The 23032-nt window shown below is 34.9% G+C and overlaps 2 protein-coding genes across 2 annotated transcripts; both read right to left on the reverse strand.

Annotated features, from left to right (window-relative positions):
* Positions 1 to 13695: 13695 nt before the first annotated feature.
* On the reverse strand, positions 13696 to 17791 carry LOC131803448 (uncharacterized). The gene is made up of 3 exons (XM_059124755.1): positions 17053 to 17791; positions 14004 to 14166; positions 13696 to 13936 (listed from the first exon to the last, which is right to left on the reverse strand). Exons 1-3 carry the CDS (start codon positions 17404 to 17406, stop codon positions 13836 to 13838), a joined length of 618 nt encoding a protein of 205 aa, XP_058980738.1. The 5' UTR covers positions 17407 to 17791; the 3' UTR covers positions 13696 to 13835.
* LOC131803447 (putative nuclease HARBI1) lies at positions 15383 to 17017 on the reverse strand. The gene is made up of 4 exons (XM_059124754.1): positions 16641 to 17017; positions 16148 to 16589; positions 15947 to 16091; positions 15383 to 15893 (listed from the first exon to the last, which is right to left on the reverse strand). Exons 1-4 carry the CDS (start codon positions 16757 to 16759, stop codon positions 15523 to 15525), a joined length of 1077 nt encoding a protein of 358 aa, XP_058980737.1. The 5' UTR covers positions 16760 to 17017; the 3' UTR covers positions 15383 to 15522.
* Positions 17792 to 23032: the final 5241 nt, after the last annotated feature.

Here is a 23032-nt window from a genome sequence, read left to right on the forward strand (position 1 = left end):
TTGCACTTTACAGTTTACTATTGTTTGGGGCAGTTCTCTTTGCTTCTAGACAAATTTTAAACAAAATGTTAAATTGTTGTGAAAAAGTGTTAGTTAAAAATTATAAATTTTTATTCTTTTGAATATTCAAAATATTATGTTATTCAACCTTTATTTCCTAACGATTTAAAGCTCAATGCCAGTATTTTATATTTGACCACAGTCATTGCTAAGTCTTCGATTACATTTTGATTACTGACAAATTCTTACAAGTTATCGATCAAAATACTCCAATTTTGCAAGTGGATTGAAAAAATATGAACCATATTTTTTATACTATGGTATTTAGGTATATGCACACATTTTGACTTTAAAGTTATTACCACCGTTGTGTCTATTATGATAATAAAAAATCAAATTGTTGATATTTTAGATTTTTCAATCCTTAAAAAATTAATGCAAATTTAATATGTCCCCAAAAGCAATTTCATCTGCTATTTTCAATGCAAGTAATATGTATAAAATTTTAATATAAATTCAAAAGTCGTTATTGACCGAACGTCAGCATCAGTCATTATTTACATTTGTTATATGTATTGTCTGGCACCCTAGTCATTGATGAACATTTAACATTAATATTCTCGTTAGGTCAATGTCGATGCTGCTGCGGTACTTTGTTCAAAATTTCATTTATTTTATAACAATAATTCGAATAATGGTCTCATTTACAACAATTGTGTTGTGAATTTGAAATCATTTACCATTTTGAGGATTCAAAAATTCGTTTGTGAATATTCTGTTTGGTCAAAATGGCATAATAAAAATTTATGCTTAATAAAATTTCACAAAATTGTATTATTCACATTGAAGATTTTATTGTTTAAATTGAAAATGTGTACATTTCAGAATATTGATATGTTTCAGATGGTGATGTTGTACATGCAATACTATAGTAGGAAGTCAATGTAATCCCTATAAATAATTCAGTTGTATTTTATTCAACATCAAAAATATACTCCTAGAAATTATTAAAAATTATAGCACATATGTAGATACAAATAGTAATTTAACGGTCATGCTAATAAATCGTTCCGAAATCTAAAATTACGAAGTAATTTTTAAGTGCTATTATATAAGAAAGTACTAACCATGGACGATTTTGAACGTGCAAGGTATAAAACAACATAGTATGGAGGTTAGGAAAATAAAAATAAGCAGGTTAATAAAATTTTACTCAAAAATATTTCCAGTCCGTAGAATTGCTGGTACTAAAAAGAGGATACATAGGTTCTAGTTTGGGCATGGCCCCTAAAATCAGTACCAACCGATACGTAGACCACTTTAAGGAAATATCTTTGCAATGGTCGATGTTTTTTATGGTCCCTATATAACTATATCTTCTGATATTCTGTATTTTCTCACATTTTTACAGGAATTGAGTCACATTTAGTATTTGGAGTTCGTAATTTTCTATATAGGTCTGAGCTTCCTGTCCATAACCGTTTGTACACTTGCGTAAATAGAGAAGAGCGGCTTATGTCGGAATGTATAAATCACTGTACCTTGATGAAGAATCCATATACAAGTGAGATGAAAAAACTGCAACCAACTTCAGACGGCTGTCATTTCTAAGCCACTCGTCCGGCAGCTGTTAAAATTATTCCAGTGACAGATCATTGTACCGTATACAAGTGTACAAAAGCATTTTGTACAGAAAAAAAGTTATTTGTGATGGAATTCAAGCGTGATAGTGTGATTTCTTTATATTTGACTGGAAAACCACAAGTGGCTATCGTTAGAGCACTCCAGCATTCAAATGTGAATAAATTTTTTGTTTCTAGTACCATCGCTCGTTACCGTGATACTGGTAGCGTAGCCCGACGTCAAGGAAAAGGACGGAAGAAAACAGCAACAGATGAACATATCGGAATATTCCATTCGCCACATATTGAAAAAATGAGCTCGGGGTAAAGCCATTGACATTCCAAAAAGTACAAGAACCGCAACAGAAAGAAAATTGGCTCAAAAGAGCTAGAGAATTGCTTCGCTTGGTCGAAAGTGGTGGCCAAAGGGGTCAGTTGAAAATGTGCACCTTCGGTTGGCCACCAAAACTCAAACGCCGGCCATGGTGATGGTGTGGGTCGCCATAACAGCAGATGGTCGCTCTCCGCTCGTATTAATCGACCGTGGTATAAGAATAAATGCCGAATATTACCGCGACAGCAAGTTTCGGTTTCATTATGGCATTTGACTTTGTTGCAGTTTTTTTATGTCACCCTGTATATTATTGGGTCTCAAATTATTTTTTCGATGGGATACAAACAAAATTATAAACTGAATGTATCCTCCATATTATAGTTGTGAATATAATAACCTTAAATATTGATCATTTCTATAAATATCATATTCGCACGGTTAGGATCGATGGAACCCCACCAAAATTATGTTTGGTGGAAATTTTGTTCAATTGTTGAATCTATATTGTAAAGACTTCTATGTAGTGATGCTAAAATGGGTTTTAGTAGCCTCGTAAAATGAGCTTGCATAGACAATTTGTACAGGCATTGATTTCTAAAGCTGCTTAATTAAATTAGTGAACTTTATACTAATATAAAAAGTATTTCCAAATTAGACATAGGGTAAGTGTACCAGTAGTCGGCACTTTTAGGATTTTCGATTTTTCAATCTCTCAACATTCTGAGTGAAATCTTTCAGTTGAAAAAATAAAGTTTTTTAGATTCCAAATTTTGTTTACTTTTCAAAATAATAAACAAAAATTGAATTAGTTTTTATTAAATTGGCAAAATTTGCAATTTTACTAAAATAGTAGTTTTTGCCAGTAGTCGGCACCATTTTCCAATGCTCGGCATGTATATTTGCCAGTAGTCAGCATATGGTATTTCAGTAAAAAATATTATTTTGTATATTTCAATAGTATTTAATGTATTTCAAATAGTATAAAACAATGCTATATTACTAATTCACAATTTAATCCAGAATTTGAAATTAATTTCGTTTTTAAATAGTGTTTTATTCAATTATCATTCTAAACCAAATATAGGTAGAAAATCAAGAATAGTATGGTTACCTTCAGTAACGTATCGATTTTCATTTTAAAATAAGAATGAGATTTAATAAAAAAGTACCTTTCTTATATTTGGAATTTGTGAATTGATCTTTTTCCTTTAGATAGCCAATATTTTTTTTCAAAAATGCCACCGCTATCTAAAACGTCAAATAGCTGATGTAAAAAACCTATTTAATTTAGAAAAGTTGGTCAAAAAGCACAAATAAAAGCAACTGCCGACTCAAAACGATATTTTTATTTGAGTAGTTTTTGGATTATTTTTTAAAACTTTTCTCAAGTTTTGGTGAAATTGGTCAAAAATACGACTACTGGCAAATCTGTTTTTTTTTCTGTTCCTAATGTCGGCATTAAATAATATAACAAAAAAATGCTTGATTTGTATTTTTTTCAAGTCATAAAATGATCTTTGAACTCTTATTTACTATTATAAAATATTTCTGATTTGAAAAGTATTAAATTTAACGTATTTACATCGATTATAAAGTTGACACCATCACTAATGTTTTCTTTACAAACAAGCACTATCGCACGTTTTGGAAGACACTCACTGACAAAAACCGTTATTCTCTCGTAATAAATGATCGAAGCTCGTTGTTTTTTTTACAGAAAGAGAACAGAGATCACTGTTGACGTTTTTTTGAAATTATTTCATTATTTGGTCAATACTATTCTTAGTTATTTAAGTTTAAATTTCAAAACTGCCGACTACTGGGACATGCCGAACTTAGGCGCACTTACCCTATATGTTCAGAAACTGTTGCTGTTGTTTCGTGAAATCACAGACATACACGTGTTCAGATTGCTTTAATCTGTCATAAGATTTTTTAATTTTCATGTAAATTAATACAATAAATTTTAAATTAATTATTTTAAGGGCCAGTCATTGTATACTTTTTGTCAGTACAAATGAATGTACTTACTGTTTGAAGTGGGTGTTCGTATGTGTCGAGGCTCTCTCATTAAAATAAACCTGTTTATGTCCAAACAAAATATTTACTCAAAGTATATACCCTCGTCATCAGATGCCTTTTATATCTTCCACAAAACTGGGTTTTATGTGATTCTTTTAATGATTTCACATCATTTAATACCTGATTATAAATTTAATCTTCTTATATGGTGCGTTCATTACAATTCAATACTTTCGCCATCACTTGATATGCTTGTATATGCATTGTTTTATTATGTAGGATTTCATTTTGTTGTATTTTAATACCGTTTATAAGCTAACCATGTTTGTGGCGAGTGGGTGTTTGTGAGCCCAACATACCCCATGCTTCAAATATTCCTCTATGACGCAATGTGTGTATGGGATAATTTTATGAACTATATAAACTCACTTTCAAAGCGGGGCTGGGACAAACCTTATCCTACTTACATTGAAGGGACTAAAACGATGAATTGGAGAGTCGTCGTCTTAGTACATAAAGGGCCATAACAAGGTATATTTATATTATGAAATCACATATATATATTTTCGACACTGTTAATCTTTAAAAAACGTATCTTATTTTTTCATTTAAGAAACTTTCTCCCTATTTAAATTATATTAACTTTGAAATTCATTACCACAATTTAATCTTCCAAGTATTTAATGTTACACTAAAATGTAAAATGTCGAACATATGTTACATCAACAGACAAGCTATTATCATATGTCAACTCAAAATCGCTTCTTAGATGTCTGCGAATATTTGAAACATATGAATATAATGGCGAATATATTATTATCATATTATGCAAATTTTTATTGTTTTCAAAATCAAAAATGCTTTAGACGTGAAGATCTGCAAAGTAAATCCCCAAGCTCTGGCAACAAAAACGTATCGGATTTAGGATTATTGGTAAACTGTAATTCTGTTAAATGATTTTTTTTGGTTGTTTTAATGTACGTTTTCTTCAACATTTGATTGGTGTTAATATGTAGATGGTTTATTTGTTTGAGACAGAGAAGAACAATATTGTTGGAGGGAATTTATGCGAGATTAAGTCGAATTAAATTTATTAGGTGAGAAGTTTTGTTGGAAAAAATAAGAGGGTGCCAAACCTGGTTAAAAAAATAATTTATTAATTTGAAAAAAAAATTGATGTTGATCAAAATGGCCCAATTTTTAAGAAATTCTGCAAAAAAAATATAATTATTTGAAGTTATGCTAATTATACCTGTAAATGCGCCGAAATTGCGCTCCGATAAATAAAGGAAAAAAAGAAATAAAAAACACAAATAATTTTAGTTTAAAATTCAAATAAAAGCAGTCGCTTTATTGATAAATAAATAATAGAAAAAAAGGGGAAAATTAGCAAACAGGTTACCTGTGTTACGATCGATCGATACGAAGAAGAATAATGCCGAAAGGTGGCGTCGGCGCAAACCAATACTCGTTAGAAAACTGCTAGTTGACAGTTCAATGGTGTAACAATAAGGAGTAGGCAGTTTTCTAACGAGTATGCAAAATCAAACACAATGAAATTAGAACGACAAAAAAGAGGGGCATTTCCAAACAATGCAAATAAATTAATTTAATATTTCTTGCGTAAACATTAGGCGCCCACTTTGCAACATTATGAATGTTGTAACACAGGTCGATATTATGTATTGTAACATGTAGGTACTATATAATGAAAAAGGAGGTGCAGTGTTTTGTGAGCAATTCAAATTTATTTTGGTAAAGTTAATGTTTTCAAAAATTCGGATTTTTACTAGGTTCTACTAATTGTAGCAGACTCCAGACAATACCCAACCAAATATGGTGTATTGTGCTATAGGTAATCCAGGCGTCGTTTGCACCCGATGAGTCACCACCTTTGAATACACATCCGGGCCCAGCACTAACGCAACCCGACTTGGTCGAAAAAAGGAGGGATCTGCTAAAGGCAATCCAAGGAATGCCTCCTTGACCCTTTCATTGACGGTTTCGCGAGGGGTGTAAACGTGGCGAAGATCTGTAACCCTTGCCACTAAAGTTATGCTTTGAGTGACATCATAAACGGACGTGACCGTGATTCGGCAAAGCCGAATTCCATCTAGGTCGGAAGTGGGTAGTTTCAATTGGTCTACCATTGTCGCACAAATGAGACTCTGTATTGAGCAAGTATCCAGCACCGCTCGGACTGGAAAAGTCGGTCCGACACATTGAAGTCGTACTACTAGACTTGGGGATAAGGTCGCCACCGATTGTAAAGGCAGTATGCCCAGGGAACTACCAGATGAATGGCAGAAGGATCGTGAAACCTCGGACGAACGAAGATCGGATCTAGTACTCGGACCAGACATAGAGCTTGGGTACGGACGAGACCTTGTATGCTGGCGCGGACGGAACATGGGTTGAGAACCTCGACCAACATCTTTTCTATTATCATGCAGCAAAGCATGATGGTCCCCACCGCATTTGTAGCAGCTTTTGGTACTATGGCAATTACGCGCTTGGTGCCATTTGCCAAGGCAACGCGTACAATCTCGATGCTGGACCACAACATTGAGACGCGATTCCAGCGTCATTTCTAAAAATTGTTTGCAGGTGCTCAGCGAGTGCCTGCGCAGACAAACCCGACAGCTATATTTATGTGGAGTGTCCGAATCGACCGCAGTAACGGTCGTACTCCCCAATTCTTCCAAACGAGCGGTCGCGATTGAATCCACAGCTATGGATTCCGATCTGTTAGGAAAGAGTTGTCGACCCGATGAACCCGCAGAGACGGATTCAATATTCAAATGCCGTTCGTTTGAACCCGCAGTTACGGATTCCGCATTATTGATATTTAAATCCGCAGTGACGGATTTCGATAAAGTGGCAGCAACATTATTGGAATCCGCAGTGACGGATTCCGTTGACATTTCTATCGGATCCGCAGAGACGGATTCCGATTCAGTGAGTGTCACTGCAGCGATTGGCTTCACCAAATCATCCACTACCTCCGAAGTAGTCCTCTGTTTTTTGTCGGCCCTTTCCAAATGGTTATCAATTGCCGTCACGAGATCGATGTTGTACATATTAGAGGAATCCATTTTCTAAGAAAAAATTGCGAATTTAAAGGGAATTCGAGATTGAATGGTCGATCAAAGCGACCAGTTTAGATATGGGCCGCTTTACAACGCCATTTGCTGTGCGAACATCGACAATTCGAACATGACCATCAATACCCGGGTATATATTTTCTACTCGGCCTAACTTCCAAGATGTCGGAGGAAGTTGTTCATGACGAATTACCACAAGATCGTCTTTTTGGATTTCGCGTTCGGGAAATTTCCACTTATAGCGCATGTGCAAGCTTTTTAAATATTCCTCTTTCCATCTAAGGCAAAACAAATGAGCAAGGGCCTGTACTTTTCGAAACCTATTCACGAGCGATAAAGGTTCGTTAGATACTACAGGCTCAGAAGGAGCGAGTAATGGAGCGCCAATCAAAAAATGACCTGGTGTCAAAGCTACAAGTTCATCCGGACTATCAGACATCGGACATAGAGGACGCGAATTCAAACAAGCCTCTATTCTGGCTAGAACGGTTGCCAATTCTTCTAAGGTAAGTCGAACATTTCGAACTTGTCTTCGAAAGTGTTGCTTGAAACTTTTCACTCCAGCTTCCCAGAGCCCACCCATATGTGGAGCACCCGCTGGAATGAAATGCCAATTGAGGCCCTGAGTTGCAAATACATTACAGACCGATTCGCAACTATTCCGGATGAATTCTCGGAAATTCCGACGTAACTCACGGGAAGCACCTACGAAATTCGTACCGTTGTCCGAATATATCAAGCTAGGACAACCTCGACGTGCCACAAATCGATGAAAAGCCAGCAAGAAATTGGCAGTGGACAAATCGGATACTGCCTCCAAATGTATGGCCTTGGTAGAAAAACAAACGAACACACAAACATATCCTTTTGTAATCTTACACGCACGGCTAGTAAATGACTTAATCTCAAATGGACCGGCGAAGTCGACCCCAGTTGTTGTGAACGCCCTATCAATTATTGTTCTTTCAGGTGGAAGCGCCGCCATTATTTGGCTACAATGTCGTTTCTTCTCCAAGATACATACTTTACAATTATGAACCACCGAACGAATCAAAATTTTTACTCGAGGAATCCAATATTCCATCCTTAGCGTACGAAGCATAAGCTGAACGTCTCCATGAACACATTTTATGTGGATGTATTTGACCAAAAGTTTCGCGAACCTACTTTTATAGGGAAGAATTATGGGATGACGCTCCGAATATGAAAGGCAGGGCGCACGTACAAGACGACCATTAATTCTCATGACACCATTTTCGTCAACAAAGGGATTGAGGGGAACGAGGGAACTGTTTTTAGAAATGGGTTCCTTGTCGATTAGTTTTTTATAGTCTTCAGCAAAATGAAGCTTTTGAGTTGTAATTACGAGGCGAGTACGAACCTCTTTTAATTCTTCGGCCGAAATCCGAGAGTTTGGGTAATTAAATGTGCCCCTATACCGCGAATGGGTCTGGCGAATGAATCTTAAAACATACGCCATTGTGCGAAGTCCCTTTTCAAATGAGGAATACCTTTCGAGAATATCTTCGAAGGAAGGCGGAAAGAACGAAAAATGACAATGAACCGACCGTTTTTCAATGTCAGTCCCAAGCGGAGCCAGGTCTCGAATAGACCAATCCGACTTCTTTTTGCTAAGCCATTGAGGCCCATGCCACCAAAGAGAGCTCACAGCTAAATCTGCGGGCGATAAACCACGACTTCCCAGGTCTGCTGGATTATCCTCCGACCTAACGTGATACCAGTTATGATTCCCCACATTTTCCTGAATTCTACATACTCGATTAGCTACAAATGTAGTCCAAGTGGAAGGAGTTTTTCTTAGCCACGACAGCACAATAGTGGAATCCGTCCAACAATAAACTTGACGAAATTCTAAATCGATCTCTTTGACGATAATTTTTAAAAGTTCAGAGGCTAATACTGCGCCGCAAAGTTCAAGACGAGGGAGAGAAATAGATTTCAATGGAGCCACTTTTGTCTTACTATATAATAAATGCACGAACACATTTTTATCTGGAGATTCGATTCTCATATATGCTACCCCCGCGTATGCCTTAACAGAGGCATCCGAAAAGACGTGTAATTCAGCCGAACACTCAGGGGTATACCGAAGCCAACGAGGTATTTTTATCAAATTTACCTTAGGGTAACAATCGACGAATTTGCGCCACTCCGAATAAGTAGCGGGCAACAAGGGCTCGTCCCAACCAATTTGGTCTAGCCACACCTTTTGCATTATGATTTTCGCGGTCACAATAACCGGGCTAACCCAACCTACCGGGTCAAAAAGTTTGGCGATTGAAGATAGTACCTCCCGCTTTGTATAACTTGATTTAGTTTCAATAGGACAAACCTCAAAGTAAAACGAATCCAACCTCGCGTTCCATCTAATTCCTAAGGGTTTTGAGCCACTAGCTTCCTCAAACGACAAAACTTGAACATCAACCAAATGCTCTGGAGGAAAACAATCCAAAATTGACTTGTCATTGGCTGTCCACTTCCTCAATTCAAACTTAGCCGAAGAAAGTGCTCCGATCAACTGGTCCCTAGCAATAAATGCCGTCTCGAGGTCATGTGTTCCGGCCAAAACGTCATCTACGTACATGGATGATCGCAATATTTTGGCCGCGAGCGGATATTCAGACTCAGTCTCGTCAGCGAGTTGTAGAAGCGTCCGGATTGCTAAGTAAGGCGCACAATTAAGGCCAAAAGTTACCGTTTGCAATTCATAGTCGAGAATGGGTTTGGTTGGCGAGTCCCGATAAAGAATTCTTTGAAGCGGTGTATGTTTGGGGTCTACACGTATTTGCCTATACATTTGAGTAATGTCTGAATTGAACACGAACCTATACACTCGCCAACGAAGTAATAAAAGTACTAGGTCGAGTTGCAAAGAAGGTCCTACATGTAACATGTCGTTCAGACTAATGCCGGTCGAAGTTTTATTGGAGGCGTTAGAAACAACTCGCAATTTTGTAGTTTGTTTTTCGAGATTAATTACCGGATGGTGAGGCAAATAACACGAAAGATAATTATGGCAGATTGGAATGTCTGTTGGCTTCATGTGGCCAAGTTCTAAATACTCGATCAAGACCTTATCATACATAGCTTTCACCTCGGGTTTTTTAGATAACGACGCCTCATTACGAATAAATTGTCTGAGGACGCTTGGGCGAGATTCTCCCAAATGTAAATCTTCACCGAACCCAGATCGCAAAGGAAGCGTCACCACATATCTACCTTCGGAGTCTCTACGCGTCGACCTGATATAATATTCCTCACAGATACGATCGGATGGAGTCATCATTTTCCGCTTAGGGATTTCTTCTAACTCCCAAAAGCGCAACAAAGTTTTGTTTAAGGAGTCCTCTTCCGCGACGTCAACCATAGTGGCAAATGTTCGAATTTGCGAAGAAGGAATCGGTCCAGTGACAAGCCATCCGAAGACAGAATTTTGGGCAAGCAACGTTCCACAGAGAATCGAATGACATCCCTCTAATAAAATTTTTGGATACAAATCAGCACCCAACAAAAGATCCACTGGACGGGAGTCGAACAAGTTATGGTCTGCCAGACGAATATTTGGCATTTGGGCTCTAAAATCAGAGGAGACAGTGACCGCGGGCAGGTTTCCAGAAATGGACGGCAACACCAGCGCACGAGTTTCTAAGTTGATCGATGGATCCAAAGGGCTTCCAATCTTCAGAGAACAAATTTTACGAGAATTGGCCGAAATTGCACAATTCACACCAGAGATAACAGCATTAGTTGAACCTACCGGAAGTTTCAACCTATTTTGAAAACGTTCAGTTAAAAAAGGATTAGGAGAGCGAGAAGAATTGGTATTAGTCATATGACTTCGAAGTTTTTTAACATTAGACTTTGTGGGCTGATCATTTCCTCTCATACCATGTAGACACATGAGTGTCTGAATTCCTTCCGACAAAAAGCTATCTAGGTCTTTCCACAACGAAATAGATGATTTATCTTTAACACTCTGCTCCCATAAGGTTTGTGTAATTTTAGGGAGCCTTTCCAAACAAATAAAGACTAAAAACGGATCCCAATTATCCGTACGAACGTCGTAAATGGACATTGCAGACAAACAACCATTAATACCACGCTGGATTTGTTTGAGGCCCGAACATGTCTCAGTTTCAAGTACCGGGAGAGAAAACAATGTCTTAAACTGACTATGAATCAACAAACGCGGATTATCATACGTAGATTTCAACGCGTCCCAAGCTAGACCAAAACTGCGGTTAGTTAAGGGGAATTTAGCGACAATTTCACGAGCTTCCCCACTAGTTTTTCGAGTTAAGTGACAGAGACGCTCAATATCACTTAATCTGGAATTATTAATATAAACCGCGCTAAAAAGATCTCTAAACGTTGGCCAGGAGAGAAAATCACCTTCGAAGACATCAGTATCGCATGGAGGCAACGCAAGATTGTGGACCATATCAAAATTCGGCGGATCAATAGCAAAACTCGAGCTATCCCTAGGATTCCCAATATTAGATATTGCGGAGCTAGAAGCCTGCGTACCCACATTCCGAGCAGTGTGGGTAGACGAGTTCGTTTTATTTAAATCTAAGTTTCTGGCCTGGACTTCCTTTGGAATTCCAGACGGGGTCTGGTCATCCTTAGGAATATAAGAGGGATCCTGATTTAAAGAAACCACTGAACTAAAAGATGAGCTTAATGATGATTTTCGAGATCGCCGGAATTTATGCAAATATTTATTAATGAGCGCGACACACTCCATATATAAGTCATGAACAACCTCATATTTCCCATCGACAACCACAATGTCTTCAGCAGTCGTATCCTCGGCAGTCGATAAATAGTCGAGACATTTTCCAAAGGAACTTTCTAAGTCAACCCATTTTTATTTAACTCGGCACTTTTTACTTCTAAAATGAAAACATCTAAGTCTTCTTCTTTCGCGTCTTTAATTTTAGCACAAAACTTGACCATATTATCGGAAACTCTAGTGAAATTCTTGAGAGGATTTAGAGCCATGATGCTGCGAATAATATAAATTCACACGAAACGACAAATAAACCGAAGAAAATATCCTTTGGAAAATATTCTTTTGATGAACCCAAAAATTGGAAAAAAGTGAATATTCCAATGAACGAAACGATAAATCCTTGTAAGGCTTGCAATAATATAAATTCCTTTACAAAAAAAAATCCGAAATTCGATTAAAAAATCAGAAAAATCAGCCAAATAATTAAGCTTAACCAACAAAATATTCCAAAATTCCAAAAAATCCGAAAAGCGAAAAGGACAACCAAATTAGCGAAAAGTTTCAAAATTTTGCACAAAATATTTATTTTCCCTTTATAAAAAAGGGACGAAATCCACAAAAATATGTAAAAAAGCCAAAAAATCACGAAATATTTAAAATAATATTAATAAAACAAGGTAATAATTGCAAAAATTCGATAAAATATATAGAAATAATTATTTTTGCAACTATTTTTATTAAAAACGGCAAAAAATTACTATTTTTATGTCCAAATACAATAAAAATAATAATTTTTACAAACCGAATAAAAATTCTATATATGCGGACTGTAGGGTACACGATAAATTAAAATGTCCAAAATTACCTTAAAATGTGATTATACACACGCCACAATACAATAATCAAAAAATATTTTTCTTTGTTCCCAACGTGTTGACCAGTCACTATTGACCAACCCGATTAGTGTAGGGTACACGTGAACAAAAGAAAAAACGAAAAAAATAAAAAGATCAATTTCGAAAATATGTATGTGAGGCGCGTGTGTGTATGCTGTGTGATGACGAGACGATTGACCGCTCAACGTAAATATCCCAGCAAACATTTTTTTCCGATTTTCTTCCGAATTCGGAAAAAAACTCTGCACAAGTTTCCGACTCTGATGTCGAATTCGGAAAGAAATCGGAAAAAAATTGTGTGAGATTGCCCAAGACTCTGAAAGATTTTGCGGAAAAAATTCTGAAAGAACGTAAGAGTTTCGGGGCGAATTCGTATAGAATTCGGCAAAGAAAAAATTAAAATTCGGAGAGATATAGGATGTTTGATACGAAATTCGGAAAATTTTCGAATGTTTGATACGAAATTCGGAAAAAAATCTGAATTTGTTCCATAGTTTTATCGGAAAATCGGAGAAATATAGGATGTTTGATGCGATATTCGGAAACGTATCGGATGTTTGATCCGAGATTCTGAAAATTTTCGGATGTTTGATTCGAAAAAATATCTGAATTTATTCTGTAGTTTTATCCGAAAATCGGGAAAAATTCGAATAAATCATTCGAAAATCGGAAAATAATAGGATGTTTGATACGAAATTCGCAAATTTTTCGGATGTTTGATACGAAATTCGCAAAAAATCTGAATTTATTCTGTAGTTTTATCCGAAAATCGGGAAAAATTCGAATAATTCATTCGAAAATCGGAAAATAATAGGATGTTTGATACGAAATTCGCAAAAAAATCTGAATTTATTCTGTAGTTGTAATCGAAAAACCGAAATACTAAAATTCATCTAATTTTTTAAATAATTGATTCTGTATATATATTTTAATTTAATAATAGATCATTTTTATTCAGTCTTTTTGTGAAATTTAATGGATAAAGAAATTAAAATATAATAAAAAAAAAACATAAAAAGTTACAATTCAATTTGAATAAATATAACTAAGGTCTAAAACTTTATTTTAAAATAATTTAATTGCATACTTTTCGTTTATTTTTCAGCCGTTTGTTAAGTCTATCTTTAGCCGAATTAAAAAATGCTTTATTTGGGTTTCTATGGTACTTCCCATAGTTCCCGGAATATGTTCCAATGCTGCATCTAAATAATAAAAAATGAAAAAATATGATTTACATTATTAAAGAGTTTAAAACACAAGGATACAAACCTTTAAGGAGCCTTATAAAATACATGTCCTTTACAGCCGTGTTTTGGTACATATTGTGCCACGAAAACGTTGTAATGACCTCGTCTGTTTGGAAAATAAGTTTCAAATTTTCAAATATAAAAGTCTTTATGTTGTCATGGGGTTGATTTTTTAAACGGCGTAGCTAAACAATTCAAGATATTCACCCTTATTATGGCTGGCGTAGTCGTATCGAAAATTGCAAGTTGACGCGTCGTAACGACTAATTGGTATTTTGTGTGTCGTATGCGAGAAATTACAACTCTGTATGAAATTCTGTTACAATTTTCGTACCACAAGACGCGTTCTAATTCGACAAATGCTGCAAAATTAGTCGTTAGAGATTTTGTTGCCGACAACACACAAGTTTTCCCAAATTGAGTTTACAAAAGAATAAATTATATACAAAATGGATTTGAATAAGAAGTATGTATCAACATTACAAAAATATATGTATGTAAAGCTATTAACATTTCTATTTTTCTAGATTTAAAGTCACAACGAAAAAACAATTTGATGAAATGATCCAGATTTTGCAAAGGAATCCAAATTTGGCTAGAGGTTACAGCAGTGGCTTGAAAAAAGTTAACATTAAGGAAGAATGGAACAAAATTGGTGAAAAACTCAATATCTTGGGACCGCCGGTTCGAACTGGCGAAGACTGGATGAAAGTCTGGGCCGACTACAAATTTAAATTGAGGAAGAAGCTTGTTCATAACAAGGCAGAATGTCGTGCTACAGGTGGAGGGCCCTTCAAGCAGTTCATTTTAAGCGAAACGGAGGAAGCAGCATCACGCCTGTTACAATTGGAGACAATTGTAAATGCAGGGAACCAAGCAATTGGAATTCAACAGCGTCCAATACTTGGTGAACTGGAGACTGAGGAGGAACTGTTTGAAGGGTTTGAAATTGGCGAGGACAAAGAAAACCACAATCCCTGCATACTGACTCCTCCAAGCGTAAACAGATTTCACCGAAATACGCAACAGAAGCAGGTTGTTGTCATCCAAGATGTCTGTACGCTTCCCTCTGTAAGCACAAATAACCCGAATCAAAATGAACTACAGGAAGAGGTTCCAACGACTTCTTCAAAAAGACAAAAGAAAAGTGACCACAAATATGAACTTCTTGAAGAGCAGCTGAAGGTGCAAACAGAATTATATACTGATGTTAAACGATCATTAAATGATATTGAGAGGTACCAACGCAAAAACTACAAACTGAATGAAGAGTTGTTAAAACAAAGAAAAATTAGTTACAAGTTAAAGGAAGAAAAATTAAAACTTCTTAAAGAAGAATATAAAAATAAGGCGGAATTCAGAAAGGAGTTATTGCGATGTAGGAAAGATGAAATTGAAATTGAAAAGAGACGTCTGGAATTAGAAGAAATAAGGAGTGGATTTCAGTGAAACTATTTATGTTATAACTTAAAGCATAGCTTTTATATTTAAATATTAAAAATGAATTTTACTTTTTATAAGATAATTAATAATAAAATGAATTAATTACTTAAAGATAGCATTATTGATGATCTTATGTCTAATGCATTCAAATCGTCGTTCATTTCAACATCATTTGAATCTGTCATGAAGTAGGGGTTTGCGTTAACTATCGGCATTTCAATTTTGAAATGTATGCAAATATTGTGTAACGCTGCACAAACTGCTGTTACTTTTCCACATATATCAGGGGTGTAATGCAATTGTCTCGCTCCTAATATACAACGAAATCTGTTCTTCAACACCCCAATTGCTCGTTCAACTATATTTCTTGTTTTTGAATGTATTTTGTTGAATCTACACTCTGGTGAGCCTTCGTCAGCTGATCTAAATGGCGTAATTAAAAATTTTTCCAATGGATATCCTGCGTCACCTAAAACAACGAACTTGATATAAGTCATAACTAATTTTATTTAATATATGTACCTAATATCCATGTATTTCTTTCGCCATTGTCAAAGTTTTCTTTCATGTGTTGTTTCAAATCACTTGTATTCCAAACCAACGAGTCGTGAACGGATCCATGATGGTGTGATGATATATATCTAATTCTTAATTTATGATCACACACCTACAATAATACAGAGAGTAAAGCTATTTGCATTATTTATAAGTTATGCAACATACCACCGTTACGTTGAGACTGTAGAATCCTTTCCGGTTCAAGTATTTGAATCTCTCTTCCATTCTTGGCGCAACAATTTTTATGTGCGTTCCATCAATACATCCAATCACACCAGGAAATCCAGTATTTTTCAAAAAATGTTCCTTAATTTCATATTTCTCTTCTTCAGTGGTGGGAAAAGAGATCCAATTTGGACACAGCTTATTATGTAATACTTCTATGCACTCGCGGAACACATTGCTGACAGACGACTGTGATAAACTGACATTGAAATCGTTCCCAGCACCCTTTTGATAACTTCCTTCAGCCAGTATTCGAATTGTTGCGGCTAGTTTTAGTGTATTTGGGACACTTGTAGATTTAACCCGGTTACGGAGGTCTGGAGTGATTTGACCCAAAACATATTTAAATGCATCCTTACTAAGCCTGAAGTAACTAACAAATCTAGAGAAAAATATTTATTTTAGCTTCTTCCTCATTTTACATTTTACTTACTGGGAATCAGTCATGGAAAATATGTTAGACTCTTGCCGCAATATTTTTCGCCTCACGTTTAAATCATTTTGAATATACTCATCTTCATCCTCAGATAAAAAATTGCCAACACTTAACATATTTCAATATTTAATTAAACAAATGATCGTTTTACTTCAACTATTTCAACTGACGCATTTATTTCTTTTAACCGGGTAGCTCGTAAATTCTACAATTGTTTATTATTCCAGAGCACCCTGCTTTTTTACATCTATTACAAAAAAGACGTAGTCGAAAATTGTACATAATACCAAAAATTTTTATTTACGACAACGCCTACGACTACGTCTACGACACTTGAACGCCTACGACAACGCCAACCATAATAAGGGTGATTAATAAAAGTAGAAATTGTAAAAAGGTGCTTACTTACCATAAGGTTCTGAAGGTCCAAATCTTCCTTCAATTTTTCATCGAATTGTAAAACTTCTTGGGTGGACCGAAGCGTTTCCAGCGAATATATATTATTTTTGATTTCAACCTCCTTCAGAATCCTATCAATGCTTCGTTTTAATACAATAAATTCGGTTGTAAAATAAGAAAAGATTTTCGAATTCTCATCGTTTTGTTTTTTATTTTGTTCTTCAAGGACTCGCAATTTATCTTCCATTTCATTCTTATTTTTTTCTAATAATAAATTTAGTTTAGCATTTTGTTCGAGAATCGTCTCATTTTGTTTAATTATCAATGATAGTAACTCAAAATTGTTAGTATTAGAAGCTTCCATTCTGTAAAAGAGGTAAAAAAATTGTCAGAAAATCCAAAGAAAATTTAATATATTTTCGAGTGACATCTGAAATAAGAATCTCAATGTTGTTTTCGCAAAAAGTTTCGTTTTCTGTCTTAAAAATTCCTAACGCTTTTCCCAACGATTGATCTAAATTAAATAAATTATCAAGATTATTTATCTTGTTGCAAATTAATGTAATTCCATTACTGTTTTTTTTAATTTTTCTAATTATGTACACGAAACTATCAAACTCAACTAAATTATTTGGCTGGTTTATAGAATATTTCCCATTATGAGTTACTACGGTTTTGAAGAAATTGTCCTCTATATGACTTTTTAATATTGGAAAATCAGTTTTTTTCTTATTTGCTTTAAGAACGATACTCTGCTCAACAATCCTGTTGGATATTTGAGATAAAATATTATTTCCATTTTTCACTTTTCTTTTTAATTGATATAAATAATTCTCATAATTGAATGCACTAAAGTTATCAAGGGAACCATACATGAGAACATCATTTGGCAAATGGATAAGACAGTGAGCATTATAGGTTAAATGAGCCTGCCCATAAATTGAACTTAATTCAACAATGAACTCAATAAGCAAACGTTCGGCAATCTTATTAAATTTAATGCACATGCGTTTATCACTAAGAATTCGTATGAAAATATGTAGCTTTATAAAATGATTGTATACACTATCGCTCACAACGTTCTTCAAAACCACAATTGAGCTATACAATAAAAACGAACGAAGCTCTGAAGCCTTCCACCTATCTAGTTCATCGATAGTTCTAGGAACCCTATTAAATTCACAGCAAAATTGTTTTGAAATTTGAAAGTTTCGGCTACTTATTTTTGCAATTTGATCAGCATTCAAACTAAATTCCCGGCTTTTTACTTTGGTCCACACTTTCAGAAGGTGCTTCATCACACCGAGGCACACAACGTGCATGTAATCCAGGGGAAACTGACTAACACATCCAATTTCTACAGATTCTAAAGCCAAACTTCCTAAATTTGTGTGATGTTCAGGATGAGCTCTGTTCTTGAAGGACTCGTCAGTGCGTAAGTCAGCGGAACAATGTGGGAATGTTATCCTTCGTTCGCAGTATTCCCCTTTCTGTGTACATTTTGTGCAGCAATAAAACCCCGAATGTGACTTAATATTAAGCAAAAAAGCCCGGGCGGGTGCGTCGCAGACAAAATTGCCTATTTCGATGTTGTACACTTTATTTCGGAACATGAACCCTTCTTCTTTATATTTGCTAATGTCTTCCAATAGGTATTGCAGAAATATATTTGTGTCTTTGGGTTTAGAAAATTTGTCTACAATGTTATTAATGTTAACATTAATGTAAACGCCTACAATAAAAACACTATCGTAGTTCTGGATGCTCACCATTATTGGCCAGATACATTTTTTGGAGCTCTTAAATAGTGGCAGACCGTCTATGCCGAAATTTAGAACAATGTTTGAAGAGTCATCCAAAACCTCAGTTTGTTGAAAAAAAAATCAGTCAAACAATTTTCTATGCCATAATGCATATATGTACCCATTCCCATTTCTACAACCGTGGTATTTTTTGGCGTTTCTCGTAAAGTTCGAATATCCAAGGGCAATGTTTCGTCAAAGCATTTTAATTTGGAAAGGAGTTCGTTCATTGCATTTCCTGGTATTGAAAACTTAATAGACCATTCGCTTAAAAATGCTTTAAAATTGCTGCTAACTGGATTATTTGCTTGAAATACTTCATGAGGCGCCGGTTGTACATTTGGGATGGTGGCTTCTATTTCTTCCATATGACTTACAGAAGGCGATACTTGACTATTTGGGATGGGAGCTTCTCTTTCTTCTTTCTGCTGATTAACAGAAATATTATCTGCCATGTCTATCTCTTCATCCCTATGTGGTTTGCTTAATATGTTGCGTAATAAATTGTCAGCTTGTATTTTAAGATTTCTCTTTGTAGTACGTCGTGACATTTTTAGTTAAATTTGAATTATTTACCTTAAAATTATGACTTTTTTCACCTTAAATTAAAACTTTTTACGCCAACACACTGCACACGTGCTTCGTTTAAATTCTGACGACAAACTGATCATAATCAAAAAACCAAAAAGAAAAATTGTATACACAAAATTCTTCAAATAATTTGAACCGAGCATGTGCAGAGTACTCGGAAACTTTTCGAAAGGAACGGTAAAAAAATCTCAACAGAAAAAAGGTAACTCTCTGCTGATGTAGGAATTTTTGTGTTTTTTTTTTTTTTTTTTTTTTTTTTTCAAATGAAACAAAAGAAACGAGTATGTGCAGATTACTCGGAAACTTTTCTGGAGTAACATTAGAAATTCTCGCCAAAAAAGAGTTAACTCTCTGTATACGCTGTTTTTTTTCTCTTTTGCTTTGTTTTGTTCAAACTGTAATATACGATTCGACCAAAATTACTCATCACATTTATCGATTGAAACTAAGTGGCAACGCTAAAAACGTACTATCGTTCTTTGCCTTAGATCAAAAGCAACTCTATCGACAATTGCAATTCCCTTACTATACAACTATAATTTTAGTACAGAGCTTTCGTATAGAAAAGAGAATTTGCAACAGGCCTTTTACAACTCGCCTTTCAAGAAGTACAGAACACAAAAACCTAAATTGAAAAGTTAAAGAATTTTGAAAAAAACTTGATAAATAATTTTGATAATTAAAAAATTGACAAATTCCATATTTTAAATAAGGAAATTATTAGCAAATAAACCTAAATTTGCCAAGGCAAAGAATACAATTTCTTAAAAAATTGTATAATCATTGAAATTCAGCCTACTCAGTTGGAAAAATTCAATAAAAGTGGTATATAGTGACAAAGGCAACTATAATTAAGAAAAGAATAACCCCCGACATTTTTCTTCACGTGGCTCAAACTGTGAAGACGAATTTTGTTTGGTTATGTCGGGGGCCAACATGTGCGATGTCAAGTATAACCAGTGCATTTTAATACCATCTTCTATCAACCAATTATCCCCCGCATGATTTGTAATGAACAAAATCCAACATTCCGTCAAATATTGTGAAAAATTGCACTAAAAAATTTGAAGCCTTAATATTAAAATCATTCATCACACCACCATTGCCACTACGAAAGCTTCAGCATCCACTGCGATCACTTGCTACATTCAACCAAATTTCCAACAAAATACTTCTCCGGCTGGATTGCTAAATAACCACAGAATTCATCATAAGAAACCCAAAACATTATATTAGGGTTAGATTGATTTGCAGCCTCTATCGAATCCACCACAACCAGCCTCCAGACAATAATAGTGTTCCAGTTAGATAAAATATGATCTCGCAGAAAATACATCAAACCTAAAATCATCATATTAATCCTCTACCGGACAAACCACCATTCTGTCACTAAAAACCCATCCACCAATAAAATAGAATGTCCGTACCTTAAGCAGGGCAATTCTAAGACCATCAAAATCTTTATAAAAATTAGATAAGTATTATGTAAATTGTTAAATTTACATTCACACTTTTATATATTTTTTTAGTGTAAGTTATATTTTGTTTCTGAATTTATAGACATAATTTAGGTTCACCCTGTTATAATCAAACATACGCACGTAATGATATATTAATGAATGAAGAAGAACAAACAAATTTGTGAATGAGGTAGAGAAAACATTACTATGATCATTATCATCAATTGAATTTCACATATAATAACAACAACACAACGAATAACACCGCAACGACGAACTTCTTCGAGGCCTCCAACAAGTTCAGCGTAAAACGGAGTTGGTGAGTACTTTGAGTGATTTTTGTTTCTTTGTTTTGAGTTTTTTTTTTTTTGTCATCTACTTATCACACAAGCTATTGTTTGATTCATTCATTGATCTCTTTTTACGTTCTCGAAAAGTAGAACAAAGAAACAACAAATATTACAATTGTAATGTTTCATTCAATAAGACTTATTACGTCATTTATATATTAGGGTGTCACGTATATATTTACTAATATTTTTTTGAGATTTCCTTTTTTTTTTTTTTTTTTTGTTAATGTAATTTTTAAGCATATATTGTTTTCTAGATTAAGTATAATGTTTCCTATAATATTTTAATTATTCACTACATATAATTATAGCATAAAAATTTGATTCATAATGTCATATATTTGAGCGTTTATCTAATTAAAGAAATGGATTACTAAGGAAGCTAACGTGTTTTCATGAAGTGGTAAGGCGTAACTAGGTAACACGAGTTATGGGGTTCTGTATCAAATTCCGTCTAACAGAACTATGGTTAGGGAGGGTTAAGAGGCGTATATCTCACACCACCTGAGATATAGTAAAATGGGGAATATCAAATATATGAGCAATAGATAGTAAATTTGTGGGACTTTTCATACACTTCATATCATTCGATTTAACAACATTCAGGGAGTCTATAATATTTTTCTGTACTCCTGCAGATTTGTAATGGAAGGACACGAACCCCCCCACCCGACTGAAGTTAGCGTACAAAGGCTCCCGCAGTCCTTCTGAAACAAACTGAGTGGTAATAACATCTTACCCAAAGCAACTAACATCCTTTGTCTATGTCATCTAGACCAAAATACATATTATACATTAATCTCAGTTGCTCAGCCAATTTAGGCCAGTGTACATTACAGAAATGGCGCCCAACGTGGGGCTGAATTTGTGCAGGAAACTGTTCAGTTACGCCCTACTTTAAAAACATAGCATATGTAGATTTCAAGAAATGAGCTGTTGTTGAAAATTTTGTAGCCAAAATAATTCTTTGGAATACATTGCAGAACTTTTCTGGAATTCGACTATTTGAGGACTAACAATCGAGTAGATTGACCGATTAGTAATCTCTAATGCCTTTCCACAGATTACTTTTGATTACAAATTTTCTAAACAACTCGTTTCATAGTGTTATATAAATTTTAGGATATCTGATTAGAGGCTTAGTTATCGGTACTTGACGGTTAATAGGAATATACATTATCTTGCTGATTGTGGTTAGTGTCCATTAAGCGTCAAGAGAAACCATTAATTCAAATGAGCATGTTCCATATCCGGTTTGCCATAATCCTAAATATCTTATTTTTTTATAACATTTCCATAGCCCAGTTGATTTGTTTCCATTTATATTCGATAATTCCCCTATAAATCCTAGTGCCACCACTCAATATGAAAACACAATTTGTTATGAATAAACTACAGTTTTATAAAAAAAAAAAAAGTTTAGAATTTTGAAGAGTAAGGTTTTAGTTAAAAACAATACATTTATTTTGTTTCAAAATCAACATGTCTCTGTTAAGATCTCCCACACCTTCTGCATCAGCAGCGTGTGAATCATCATTACAATGTTCTATATGCAAAGAATTATTATTGGAAGATCAAGATTGCTTAATAATTTCACAATGCGCTCACTCGTTCCATCGTGCTTGCATAGAAAAACATCTTTATTCTTCCTCTGAGTGTCCAACATGTAAACGACCGTGTGAGTTATCGGAACTACGAAACTTACATACCCAAAATGAAAACTCGCAAATTTCCCTCCATGAAGGAATTGATGTAAGAAGTACAAACCAAGCTAATCAAAAGTCCAA

Source organism: Musca domestica, unplaced genomic scaffold (assembly GCF_030504385.1).
Source record: "Musca domestica strain aabys unplaced genomic scaffold, Musca_domestica.polishedcontigs.V.1.1 3, whole genome shotgun sequence".
Taxonomy (NCBI): Eukaryota; Metazoa; Arthropoda; class Insecta; order Diptera; family Muscidae; genus Musca; species Musca domestica.

Coding starts and splice junctions, on each gene's coding strand:
- LOC131803447 (XM_059124754.1), bottom strand. CDS start 16,759: ATGTTAAGTGTTGGCAATTTTTTATCTGAGGATGAAGATGAGTATATT. Junction 16,590..16,640: donor TTTTCCATGACTGATTCCCA/GTAAGTAAAATG, acceptor ATTTTTCTCTAG/ATTTGTTAGTTACTTCAGGC. Junction 16,092..16,147: donor ACAGTCTCAACGTAACGGTG/GTATGTTGCATA, acceptor GTATTATTGTAG/GTGTGTGATCATAAATTAAG.
- LOC131803448 (XM_059124755.1), bottom strand. CDS start 17,406: ATGGAAGCTTCTAATACTAACAATTTTGAGTTACTATCATTGATAATT. Junction 14,167..17,052: donor TGGACCTTCAGAACCTTATG/GTAAGTAAGCAC, acceptor TGAATTGTTTAG/CTACGCCGTTTAAAAAATCA. Junction 13,937..14,003: donor TTTTATAAGGCTCCTTAAAG/GTTTGTATCCTT, acceptor TTTATTATTTAG/ATGCAGCATTGGAACATATT.